Here is a 13704-nt window from a genome sequence, read left to right as displayed (position 1 = left end):
ATTCTTAGTTTTAATTCTGCTTCTATCCCTCGTCATCTTAACCATGCTTATATCACTCTCATCCTGAAAGTCAAATGCTCGGAACTTGTCTTTGAATTCTGGCCTATTAGCCTATGTAATGTCCTATATAAAATATTTTCGAAGGCTTTGGTTAATTGACTTAAAAGGTACTGCCTCTGACTATTATAGAGCACAAGAGTGTTTTTACCAAGAGTAGTCTTATCTTAGATAACATTTTAGTTGCTTTTGAGACCCTCCACAATTTGCAAAAATACTACTCGAGTAAAGATGGTTTTATGGTCATTAAACTCAACGTGAGTAAGCCTAATCACAGGGTGGAATAGTCTTTATTGGAGGCCGTTATGAGGAAGATGAGGTTTGATAAAAAATGGATTAAACTCTTGATGGTTTGTCTCATAACTGCCTCCAGGGACCAGGGGCATTCATCAAGGAGATCTTTTATTTCCCTTCCTGTTCTTGTTATGTACTGAAGGCCTTCATGGTCTCATCTCTTAAGCTGCTTGATTGGGTGAAATTCAAGCGTTTTCTTTGTGCAAAAATAGTTCTAGACTAACTCACCTACTTTTTGCAAACGGTACCCTTTTATTTTGCAATGCCACTCTACAAGAATGTCAGAAAGTCTTGGACGTTTTGGAGACCTATAGTAAATGTTCGAGTCAAAAAATAAACAGGAGCAAGACGATAATTTTCTTCAGCAAGTCCACCTTTGAAGAAAGGATATTTGAGTTTACCATCTCTGTTGGAATAGAGGCAGAGTTGGTAAGGAGCATTCGTAATTCTGTGGAGGATAAAATGGTTTGGCCATTTGTCTCTTCGGGTGTCTATTCAATTAAGTCAGGGTATGATTTCTTTTCTAAAGAAAGAGCCATGGGAACTCAGGTGTCAACAGATCCAAATCAGTTTCTAGGTGTATGGAAACAAATTTGGGATGAAATGTTTCGGATAAGGTGAAGAGTATGATTTGGAGAGCTTGCAAAAATGCCATGCCTATCAAAACGAATTAAGTTTGCAAAAAAGTTTTAGCGAAAGATGTTTGTGAACATTGTAAGCAATTTCTTGAGGACGTGATTCATGCCTTATGGTTATGCCCTTGTATTTCGGCAGTATGGGACTCAAGACTCCATGCGGAACTTTTGTCGAATCAAGAAATTTTCCAATTTGTAGAGCTAGTGCAATATGTGATTGAGGAAAGGAAAGACCTTGAGGATTTTACAATGTATATTTGGACTCTTTGGTACTGTAGATCCTTTCCTATTAATCAAGTGATCCCAATGGCCCAACAAGCTCTTTCTGATTTTATTGATGCCATTGCCATCCCAATCAAATTGTCTCTGCCCACTTCTGCAAATCCAGATCGGGTTTGTTGGTCTCCTCCATCATGTCCTTCAGCCAAAATCAATTTTGATGGTGCGGTGTTTAAGGAGACGAGAAGCAGGTATTGTGGGGTTGGTTCAAATTAACCAAGAGTTAGTCTTAAGCTTCCAAGGCTGAAATGTTAACTCTACCCCATTGGTTGCTGATGTAGAAGCAATGGCTGCAGTGAGGGCTATAGCTTTTGCTCGTGAACTTGGTCTCCCTTCCATCATCATTGAGGAAGACTTGGAAGTGATCATTAAAGCCCTAAGAAGTGAAGAAGAGTCATTTGTCTCCTTTGGTCACCTTATTACAAATGCCTTTTCTTAGTTTTTCCCACATTCGTAGACAAGCTGTAACTCACAATTTCTTAGTTTTTTCTGCATTCATAAATAAGGTAATTTTTTAACTCACTACCTTATTAAACATGCGAGACATGTTAACAATTTATCTATATAGATAAAGGATGTTCCTCCACACTCCAATAATGTACTTTTAGCTGATTATAGCTAAGTTTCTTTAATGATAATTCCTAGCATTCATCTCAAAAAATAAAAAGTTCCAAAAATTTGGCTTCCTAGTGTGGTACCAAAATTATTATCATTATTCATTAACCAAACTAATGTAGCAACTTTTAAACACAAAATAGAAAAATAATTAAATATTTTATTTATTATATTATTGATATGACACCAAATTTCAACTACAAATTTGGGATTGATCACTAACATCCGTTAGCTGGAGGTTCCACTTTCTATATATCAGTACTATTTTAGGTCATTAGTATTATTTTGATTCATAAATACTTCATTAGCATTATTTTAATTCATAAATACTGTCATTGCAATCAATTACAACCAAAATTTGCTTGGAGAAAAAAGGCTTGGAATGAGTTTACTAAAGATTAAAAGCAATTTTTTAGGAGTAAAACCTGGGACGTGAAATTCCAGCAATTTTTTTTTTTTTAAGTTAAAATTAAATGTCTCTTAAATATACGTAGCTTAAATTACATTCATACACTTGTTTATTTTATTTTGTTTAGAGTAGTGCTTCGGAGTATTTTAGATATTATAAAGAGATCGTAACTAACTTTCTGAATCCTCTTAATATATTCAGATGAAAATTCGCAAAACTAGGAGGCAAATAAATGACTATCACTGTGATTGTTGTAAAGTTCTTCCACCAATCAAAGTGGTGAAAAACAAAAAACTTTATTGTTTCATCATTAATAAATAGAATTGTGTTCACTCTTCGTCTGTGGCTGAACCTTCTGAGCTTGAATCTTGTTTATGGACGGTGCCATTGGCAGCAGGGCCTTTCTTTTTAACATCTTGTTCAGCTGCCTCATCTTCACTGTATTCACTCTCATAATCATCATATTCCTCTTCTTCATTCTCCTCTTCATCTTCAACTCCATCCTCCGTAATGGGTCCCTCTTCTGCAATAACGCCACCTCGGGAGCCAGCCCTGGTCCGTTTCAAAATTTTCACTTTCAAGTTTGTCTTTCTGTCGCAGCCTATCCAAGAGTCACACAAAATATAACTAGTCAAGTTGTAATTCCCCTCTGCAGGGGCTTGCAACTTGCCCATCACCAGTCTAGACCCACCCTTCACCTTCTCAATTGCTTCTCTAACAGCCACACTGGTCTCCTTTACAGTTGCTCCTGATCCCTCCATTGTCTCCTCAATTGACTTCGAAGCGGCAGTTATTGCTGCAGCTTCATCCATGAAACTAACCTTCTGGGAAAACCACACATTATTTGAAACAGGGTCTGCAAGGAAAAACCAGTAGTTTTCTTCCTTGTGAAATGGGTAATAAGGGGCATGAGGAAGGGCACCTATCAGGCCGTTGGCACGTTTGAGTGTTACCCAAGCGTGGACTGTGACAATGTCACCCTCTTGTATACCCTCTTCACCTTCAGTCTCACATGTAACCTCAACTGTTATAGAAGGCATCATTTCCAGCACCATTTCAACATCTTGTACTTCAGCAGGTGAGAATCCAGCTACCTGAGCAAGCAGCTCAGAGCGCTCTTCCAAGCTCATTTCCTGAAGGTCCTGAAACGTTCTCACCTTCTGCAAACAACAAATAAAAAAAGCTTAAAAGAATATGAGAAGATAAAGAAGGAAAATGGAAGAAATTTCATCAGATTTGCCATACATACTGCAATTATGGGTTTAAAAGACCCATACGAGTTTGGTAAAACTTAGGTATAGTGTTTTAGGTGATGTACCTTCGATTCTCCAATTTGATTCAGTCATGTGGTTGCTTGCATGGTTAAATTTAATCTGTCATTTAAAATGACAATACTGTTTTTCTTGCATTTATCCATGCAACCATGTGGTTGAATTAAATTGTTAAACCTAAGATACAACACCTAAGGAATTGCACTTTAAGTTTTGCTCTATGGCTATGAGATTTATTTCAACATGAAGGGCAAATGCTAACCGAGTGCTTCCTAACCACGTACTATGAGGAAATATACAAGTACACAGAAAAAACCACAAGTGAGATATGCATCTGGAAATAAATATAAATGACAAATGGGGAAATAGTAGTTATAGCAGAGAAGTTTAACAGCAACCATTTAGATAAATATTGTGGTTCTACCATCAAAAACTAGGTAAGAGGCAATTTATTGCATACTGCTTGACACAAACCAGTGTGTAAAATTTTATTTACTTACCTTGCGGGCTATCTTTTTTATAACAGCCTCAGTGAAATGTGGCAGCTGCAAAAAGGGTGCAATGCCTTCAGCAGATCCTCCAATTGACTTCCTTGCACTAAGAGGGACAGCCTGCATCAAAGGAAAATAAAACAAAAGGAATCCCTTATGAACTAGGAAAGGAACAATGGAACTGAACATGGATAAATTCTGAAAGTGAAAATGACAAAAGGAAGCCGCTGTGTAAAGTAAAAAACTTGACAACTAAATATAAGCTATTGGCAACAAAAATGGATGGACAAATTTTGAAATTGAGTAAAGACAATCAATGTTTAACAAAAAATACAAACATCAACACAGCAAAGGGATCTACCAACCAACAACAACCAAGCCTTAGAGAAAAATAAATGGAAATTATTTAATGAGGTATAGGCGAACCAATCAGACTAGGGGGGTGGAGGTTGAGGGGGTTTTCTATGAGGATGAGTCTGAAGTTACAAATGAGGTAGTGGATTTTTATAAGAAATTATATCAGGAGCTGGAATCTTGGAGGCCTACTATTGATGGTTTAGACTTCGCATGTTTAGACAAAGCTGAGAGGTACTCTTTGGAGAGGGAGTTTGAGAAGGAGGAGGTTCTAGAGGCTCTTAAGGAGGCAAAAGGTGATAAGGCACCTGGGCCAGATGATTTTACTATGGCATTCTTCCAAAAATGTTGGGAGTGTTCTGGAACAGGATGTTATGGCCTTTTTTGTGGATTTTCATAGTCTGTGTTTTTGAGAAGTCTCTCAATGCCACTTTTCCATGTTTGATCCCAAAGAAGGTCAATGCAACCAATATTAAAGACTTTCGTCCCATAAGACTTGAGGGTAGCCTTTATAAACTTTTGGCTAAGGTGTTGGCACATAGACTTCGCAGGGTTTTGGATAAGTTGATATCTACTTCTCAGAATTCTTTTGTTGGAGGGAGACAAATCCTAGATACGGTTTTAATTGCCAATGAATGCTTGGATGGTAGATTGAAGAGTGGCATCCCTGGTGTTATTGTTAAGCTAGACATTGAGAAGGCATATGACCATGTGAACGGGAATGCCTTATTTTATCTTATGGAGAGGATGGGTTTTGGGGCAAGGTGGGGGAGATGGATTAGGGCTTGTATTTCTACAGTTAGATTCTCAGTTCTTGCGAATGGGTCTCCTACAGGTTTTTTTGGTAGTTCTCGTGGTATCCGCCAAGGGGATCCCTTGTCTCCATTGTTATTTCTCTTGGTTATGGAGGTGTTGAGTAGGTTGTTGAAGAAAACGGAAGATGGTGGTTTTCTTTGTGGTTTTCAAGCAAGGTCTCACAGGCAAGGAGGTTTAAAAATTTCTCATCTTCTTTTTGCTGATGACACTATTTTGTTTTGTGATGCTTCAAGAGAATAGTTATTATACATATGGATGGTATTGATCTTTTTTGAAGCTATTACAAGCTTGAGAGTCAATGTTGGTAAGAGTGAGATTGTGCCGGTGGGTGAGGTTAGGAATTTGAATGTCTTGGCCTATGCTTTATGCTGCAAGGTGGAAAGCTTGCCCATGACTTATTTGGGCATGCCGCTTGGGGCCCATTATAAGGACTCATCGATATGGAACCCTATTACAGAAAAGATGGAGAGGCGGCTCTCTAGCTGGAAACGCCTATATCTGTCAAAAGGTGGCAGACTTACTTTATTAAACAGTACTCTCTCTAGTCTTCCCACCTATTTTTTATCCCTGCTTACTATTCCCCAAGCGGTGCCAACTAGACTAGAAAGGATTCAAAGGAATTTCCTTTGGGAAGCCTCCAAGGATGTTTTTAAATATCCTTTGGTTGCTTGGGAGAAGGTTTGTTTGCCTATGGAAGATGGTGGTTTGGGGATCCGAATGGTTGGTTTGTTTGACCAGGCTTTGCTTTGTAAGTGGTTATGGCTATTTGGGAAGGAAAGTATAGGTTATGGCGTCAAGTTATTGCAACCAAGTATGGTGAGGCTAGAGGAGGCTAGTGCACCAGAATTGTAAGAGGTAATCATGGGTGTGGGATGTGGAAGAGCATTAGAGAAGGACCAAAGAAGTTCTTTGGACAAATAGTGTATAATGTGGGGGAGGGTCATTGTATTAGTTTCTGGCATGATCCTTGTTGTGTGATTACTCCTTTAAATGAGCGTTTTCTTGATCTGTTTACTCGTTCTTTGTCTAAAGAAGCTTGGATTTCTGATCTCATTATATCTGCTTCAAAAGGGGGAAGTAGGAGCCGGAATATTCAATTCCGTCGAGCTCCTGAGGATTGGGAGCAAGAAAATGTTTGTTCTTTCTTTGAGTTTATGTATTCCTCTATGCCAAGGGGTGAGGGGGATAATGCTTTGACTTGGAAGTTGACTATGACGGGGTGTCTGATATGCACTCTTACTATAAGTTGTTTTCTGGTCCTCTCACTGAGGTTTCTCCTTGGGAGTGAATTTGGTGTGCAAAAGTGCCTAAATGGGTGTCTTTCATTTAATGGACAATAGCTAAGGATAGGACACTCACTATTGATAATCTAGTTAAGAGAGGTTAGGCCTTGATTAATAGGTGTTGTTTATGTTGTTGTAATGTCTGTAGATCATCTTCTACTCCACTGCAAGTTTTCTCATGCATTATGAAGTGCAATTTTCAAGGTATTCGGGATTTGTTGGGTAATGTGGAAGACAGTTAGCGCTCTCTTCTTTGCTTGGAGAAACTGGTTTGGAAAGCATTTGTCAACCTTATGGAATATGGTCCCGGCTTGTTTAATGTGGCTGGTTTGGAAGGAACATAATACACACATCTTTGAAGACAATGAGACCCTTAGATCTCTTAAAAACTCATCTTCTCCGTGCTTTGTTTCAGCGGGCGCATGTTTGGGGTTTTACGAATTGTATTTCCATTTCTGAATTCTTACATTATTAGATTAAGTTTTTGAACTTCTTGTATTTTTTTCTTGATCAGAATGTTCACCATCGTGAACATGACGTTCAACATTTTTGAATAAAAGTTTTATTATCTATCAAAAAAAATATAGGAAGACATTTGAAGATCAGGAACTTCTATAGAGAGATGCAAATCTCAGTTTGTTGGAGCATTATATGAGTTCATTGATCCATTGCATTAGTATATCTTAAGGAAGTTGGGGTATAGATCTAGTATAATCCATTGGTTCCTCATGTATATTCTGTTTTGTTTTAATGATATCATTTATTACCTATCAAAAAAACCATTTATGAACCTGACTGTAAAAGAACTTTAAGTACAGAGAGTATTAATCCTGGACTACAAACATGTAAAAATCGCAGCATATTCAGGTTTGACACAAACAGAAGTACTGACAAATTTTCATCACGTTTGCTAGTAGGAAATACAAAAATAATATTTGCAACATTATTAATTGAAAATCAAAAGCAATACTGGAGTTATTAGGGTTAATATTAAGAAAAAGGAAGGTGATATTAGGATGGGAAAAAAACAAAACATGTTCAGAGAGGGGGGGGGGGGTGGGGGGAGATACATGCCAACAAGATTTAGACAAAACAGAGTGCTTTTTGCATTATTTAAAACATTATTATATATTCTATACATAATAAAAACAAGCTAAGAAAGTCATCTACTCTTGAGTATTTTTTATAAAAAAAAAAAAAACAGAAACCTTTGTAATGAGTCATAGAGATAAAAGATAGTGTTCACAAAGCCAATCTCACCTGAATGATACACTGAGAAAGCTCAACTACCCCAATTGCAGGCCTCAGCCATCCATGCCCCTGAGTATTGCGTGGTATAACTGCCATCTGCATGGGTAATAAGGAATTATAACAGTACAGAAGTATATACTTCACCCCCCCCCCCCCCCCCTCTTTCTCCTCTCTCCTTTTTCCCAAACAAACACACATTCCACATAGTATAAACATCACTTTATCATGTGAGCGTTGGTGAATAAGTGAAGTGACTGAGTGTCAAAGTAACACATCCCTACAATACTATCCCATCCATTTACCCTGGAAATCCTGTAGTTTATCTACTAATCTAACAATCTTTATGTAGCTATATTCAGCAGAATAACCTGCTTGAGAGCTAACTCAATATTTGTATCTAAAACTCCTACAAGACAGTAAACAGGGACAGCTGCAGGGTGCAGCCTCTAACTGAAAAGGTTTCCTGAAAAGTCAACTTCATGTATCCTTCTATGATACTTTGGTCTCTATTGGCTTCATTTGGAAGTTCATAAAGGAATGGAATGTAATGAATAAATTATAAAGGAATGGAATGGAATTAAATAAGTAATGGAAATGAATGGAAAGAAACTAAACAGTCCTGTTTGGATGTTTTAAAAGGTTTTAAAAGAAAGGAATGGAATATAAGTAATCTTGTCTAGGAGTACTATAAGTAATAGAAAGAAATAATTTTACAACATTACTATTAGATCCCTCTAACAAAAAAAGGTAACTAGAAGTCATCTGTTATATTAGTGTAAGACAAATTGATCAAGTCACAAAAATTAAGAAGTAGAAAAAATAATGAGATACCATTAGGTAAAGTGAGGCAAATAATAAGAGAGAAGTGTTATAGGAAATTTTTAAAGTATAAATGGGCATTATAGACAGTTCGGTTTAATCTCCATTTAACCCCATTCCATTCCCTCCAATTCCTCCCAATTCGGGGAGAAATGGAAAATTGAGCTTTTTAGGAAAAAGGGAGGAACGGGTGTTCCTTCCTAACTATTTCATTCCCTCCTACTTAAAGATCCAAACAAGGGAATAATATTTCCATTCCCTCCCAATTAAACTCCCAAACAAGGGAATGGAAGTAATATTTTTTTAAAAAATATTTCCATTCTATTCTTTCCACTCATTCATTTCCCTCCTTTCAAACATGGTGTAAAGGTTATATAACCAACCCCTACTAATCAAAATAATTAAAAAAAGAAGTTATAGAGCATTTGCCCTCCTTTCTACTTATGACAACCAATTCCAACACAGCATGACAGCAATATTTTTCCACCAGCTTCAGTCATTGAGAGAAAAACAGTACAGGCTTACAGAAGGAGACATCACAGTGTTGAAAGCAATCAGCAGTGATTCTAAAAGGCACAAAGTTTGACTCTAAACATGTTTGGAGCCTTGGACTCCAACCACCAATAGGAAGATGACATTTGTCCTTGTCATGTGCAATGCACATGACTTGCTTAACTCAACCAATTAAGTGAGTCAGGTGCATTGCACATGACAATATACATGTCATCTTATTATTGGTGGTCGGAGCCAAACTTTTTCCTTCTAAAAGTATGCTTGAAGAATGTAAAGCAGGATGTAGATTCACCTTCATTAATTCTTCCAAAAGGCGGGGTGCAAGTTCCAGCACCCGTCTGAAATCACCTTGCAAGGTTGATTCTTGCAAGGCTGCTGATTCACGAGTTAATTGAGCCTGAATCAACAATTCTGTCTGAATAGAAAAGAAAGTTAAAACAAGAATATCAATTTAGCTAAAATAACAAAACCAAAAACAAAAATCATTTGCTTAATACAGCCAACGCTTGGTGCAGAACTTACCTTAACTAGTGCTGGATGCTGCTTCCAAAACTTTGTTTGCTCTTGCTTAATGTTTTTAAGGTCAAGATTCAACTCACTTCTAACCAACATAAAAAGCTTTTGAAGGGGCTCAGTATCAGTCCTACGAACTGGAATTTCCATGTACTCAGCAGCCTTCACAAAGACATCCATGACTTTGCTGTGTAATTAAGCTTTGACATTAGAATGACAAAAATCTAATTGCACGTTAAAATTCAACATATTCAGATATGTATGAATATGAGGAAACACAAATGCAACTCTCGATCAAAGTGCACAGCTAAAGATGGGCATCACCAATGCATCCAACTAAACGGTATAGTGTCGAATATTGGATTGTGTGGATCATCAACTTGCTTCTAAGAATTAAGTGTATCAGTAATATGTACAATGTAATGCCAATCAGATTCTAATTTCAGTTTAGTTTGGAGGAGAGGTGCGATCTCCCAAATATTAAAAATACATGCGTGTGTTTTATATGTAAGCCACCCAGTTCTCACGTACTATTACTCTCATGAGTCAATGTGTAAATTGAGATTAAAAAAATTGTGAAATTTGTTACTGAATAATGTACAGGAAAATCTATAGATATGCTGACAGCATGCATACTGGTAATGAATGTAAATTGTGAACAAAATAGAAAAAAATAAAAATTAAAAAAAAGAAATATTTAAATATTACTTTTTTTTATAGGTAATAAGATAAATATTTAAATATTACCTTTATCATTTTTTTTTGACAAATAACGGAATTGTATTAATCAAAAATCCAGGTACACCAAGTGTGTACATGGATAATGGTACATCACACTCTTAAATTACAATGATCAAGCATTTCTAAAAAAAATATTACCTTTATGAGTAAATAAAAATTTTATTGAAGCGAAGACCATTACATATACACGGAAATGAACATAAAGGATTCTAAATAAATTACAAAAGATTATGTACAGGAAGAAAGACTCTAAAAAATCAGCAATGGAGTTACTAGCAGTACCCACAGTCCGAACCAATCAAACAATGATATTTACACATGTACCTTGGGGCCAAAGAAGGTTTCATATAGAAATAATAAGCCGAGAGCGTTTGATGCATCACATAATTTCCTGTATATTTTGATGACCTCGAGAGATATACAACAGCTACCACCAAAGGCAAGAGAATACAAACACCAACTATCCAAAGGAGAAGTATTCCACCGGATGCCCCATCAATGTCTAGCAAGAATTGAGGAAGAGCTATACCCATTTGAAACCCCTGCTTCAACAAATTATCACATGTACTTTTAAAACTTGAACACTTATAGATAATTTAGTACCAGTAGACAAACAGCAAAGAGAAATAGCAACTCGTTTCACAATACATTACCTGTCTGCCATCTGGATGGCCATATTTCTCAAAATTCTCACGTGATATTGGATCTGTCAGAGCCTGATAAGCCTTTGAAATAAACTCCACAAAATACTTGTGGGCCTCTGGAAGAATAAAAATCTATTAGCATGCATGGGTTGTTTGCGTTCAGCAACATCTTTCTCACTAATAAAAAGATCTGCAAATAAATCACATTAACCTAAGTACTAAAACACCATCAACCTGGATCTGGGTTTTTATCAGGATGGTATTGAACAGATAGCCTTCTATATGCTTTCTTTATATCCACATCTGAAGCTCCAGGTTCTAATCCAAGAATACTAAATGGCTCAAAAACTTGAATCTGAGAACCAATTCAAAAAAAAAGGAATGTGAGATGCAACATTCAAGCATTGAAACCATACAGTTATGAGTTCCTAAACAAAATCCTGATTCATTAAAAAGTGGTAACATGGAAACAAATAAATCAATTCAGACATTCAACTAATGTTCAAATTTTGATCAAAATATTTACCTCACGACTCATATTTTTAATGTAATAAACCAGGACAATCATGACAACCCAAAGTAGTATTAGAGTCAAGTTACTATATGTTGAGAAGTTGGAAATCTGCAAGAAAGCCAGTATATAGACACCATAGTTAGATCAAATAACGGGACTTTGTGTGAAATATGCAATTGAGGAGAACTTCATGGAACAAAGAAGGAACTCACTCGCTTAAATATTGATTTGCGGTACTTCCCTGAACGAGTGCATTCAGAGCACTTGCAGTGTATGCTCTTTGTTTTTGTTGAGGCAGCCCGGCATAACTTGAGAATTGTATAAGGCACCAATGGAATGGCCATTATTGTCAAAATGAAAATTGGGAACAATGAACTATTCTCCTCCGAAGCAGCCATTGAGACCACCTATCCACAACGACTTGTATATAGTTGTTAAAGCCTGCACAGAAAAGACTGGTTATAACCAGTCAAACATTGATAGTCACGGAGTGTCTTTGATCATTTTCAAAGTAATAACTGTTTTTCAAACTCTTACATATAATAATAAAAAAAAAAACTGAATCAAATCTAAATCCTAATATCAACAAACCCAATTGTTTCGGTGAAAAATGTTATCTATATTTTATAGTGTTTGGTGGCCAACATAAAACAAGCCCAATTCAGAGGAAAATGTCACTGTTGTCACATACTCAACAAAGCACCACAAATAAACCCACAATACAAATGTTTTCCAGCACATTTTCAAGGGCATAACCAAACATAAGAAAACTAGTCAGTTTTTCAGAAAATGCTTAATCTCTTCCGGAAAAAACTTTCCCTCTCAAAAACCAACCTAGATTGCCATGAGCTTTGAAGCTAAAGTGGCATGGCATATTCTCTTTTATTAGGACAACTATGGTTCAAAATTCAAATCCCCCCTTCCCCATTGTTGTAACCATCGAATTATAAAAAGAAAACCAACCCAGATTAGCATTTCAATATTATTGTGATGCTTTTTTTTTTTTTCCAAGAGAGATACTAATGCCCATAACGTGGAGTGAAATTTCGGTGTAAATTTTATTTTTCTCTAAGAAAAAATTATTTTTAAAAAATCAATAAATCAATAAACGAGCTCAACAAATAAAACATCACAAAACAAACAGTGAAATTAAATTGGCAGAAAAAAAAAAAAAAAAAAAGAAGCAATCCCACACAAGAAATCGATCACACACACACACACACACATATATATACATCGTAATTCTCATATCAATTACAAAATTCTCTCGGGAAAAAAAAAAAAAAAAAAAAAAAAAAAACCTATAAAACTAATAAATCAGCAAATAAGACAACTATCAAAATCAGCAAATTATCACCACGAATTCAAATCTGAATTGACATACACACGGAATTAGTGAATCCAGATCCACATAAAAACAGAGAGAGAGATCTAAATTCTAAATTCAAAGCAAAAGGCAAAAATGAAGAAGAAGAAGAATTATGGGGTTTACCTCCTGAAGCTGCGAATAGGTAGTAGATTAGCTTAAAAAAAAAAAAAAAGCTGAAAGAGTAAATTAGAGCTTGCTTGCACTGTGTCTGTGTGTTTCTTTCATCAACTTTGATACGATAAACTATTGGACTACGCCACGTATCACTGTCAAATGCCCTAAATCTAACCGCCTCTGTTTGTTTCCCGAGAAAATTAAAAATTCATTCATATAAATAAAACGGAAGGGAATGAGAGGTAACGTCGCTTTCAGATTCAGTTTTCGCCGTGGTGGACTCGTTAATGGAGATTGAAGGGAGAGAAGCCCATTTTTAGGATTCAGGGGTATTGGGTTGAGAGTTTGTGGGCTAAAAGACTGCGTAATTTGGTAGGACACAACGGTCAACAGCTTCGTTGGGCTAAAACACTTTTTTTGGTGGGCTAGAGTAATTCTATTGCTAATTTGCTAGTGCACAATTTTTGAGAATCACAGCATTTTTTTCTTTTTCTTTTTCTTCTTTTTGTTTTGGTTTAAACCCCAAAACTAGTTTTTTTTTTTTTTTTTTCTAAGTAACAATAATAATAATAAACTCATTTTTATCTTTTATCTCATAATTAGCAAATAAGTTAAGGAAACTATGGAATACTAAACAGTCAAATAGACCTTCAAGAGGTGAAAAAAAAAAAAAAAAGACTTTTTAAAAGACTTTTTGTCAGCTCACTAAGCTATTATTAGGG

At 36.1% G+C, this 13704-nt stretch overlaps 1 protein-coding gene across 2 annotated transcripts; it reads right to left on the bottom strand.

Moving 5' to 3' along the window:
• Positions 1–2456: 2456 nt before the first annotated feature.
• Positions 2457–13284, bottom strand: LOC126707435 (dnaJ protein ERDJ2A-like). Of its 2 annotated transcripts, none has more exons than XM_050407064.1 (11): positions 12992–13284; positions 11712–11954; positions 11512–11607; positions 11220–11340; positions 10995–11101; positions 10666–10883; positions 9610–9787; positions 9380–9502; positions 7765–7851; positions 4061–4171; positions 2457–3449 (listed from the first exon to the last, which is right to left on the bottom strand). In XM_050407064.1, exons 2-11 carry the CDS (start codon positions 11895–11897, stop codon positions 2619–2621), a joined length of 2058 nt encoding a protein of 685 aa, XP_050263021.1. In that variant the 5' UTR covers positions 11898–11954; positions 12992–13284; the 3' UTR covers positions 2457–2618. The 2 variants fall into 2 exon arrangements, with proteins under 2 accessions (XP_050263021.1, XP_050263022.1); XM_050407065.1 differs by having other exon boundaries at positions 11712–11940.
• Between the last annotated feature and the right edge of the window lie 420 nt (positions 13285–13704).

This window comes from Quercus robur, chromosome 11, assembly GCF_932294415.1.
Source record: "Quercus robur chromosome 11, dhQueRobu3.1, whole genome shotgun sequence".
In the NCBI taxonomy this organism is placed as follows: Eukaryota; Viridiplantae; Streptophyta; class Magnoliopsida; order Fagales; family Fagaceae; genus Quercus; species Quercus robur.
This window is presented reverse-complemented; position numbering and strand designations above follow the sequence as displayed.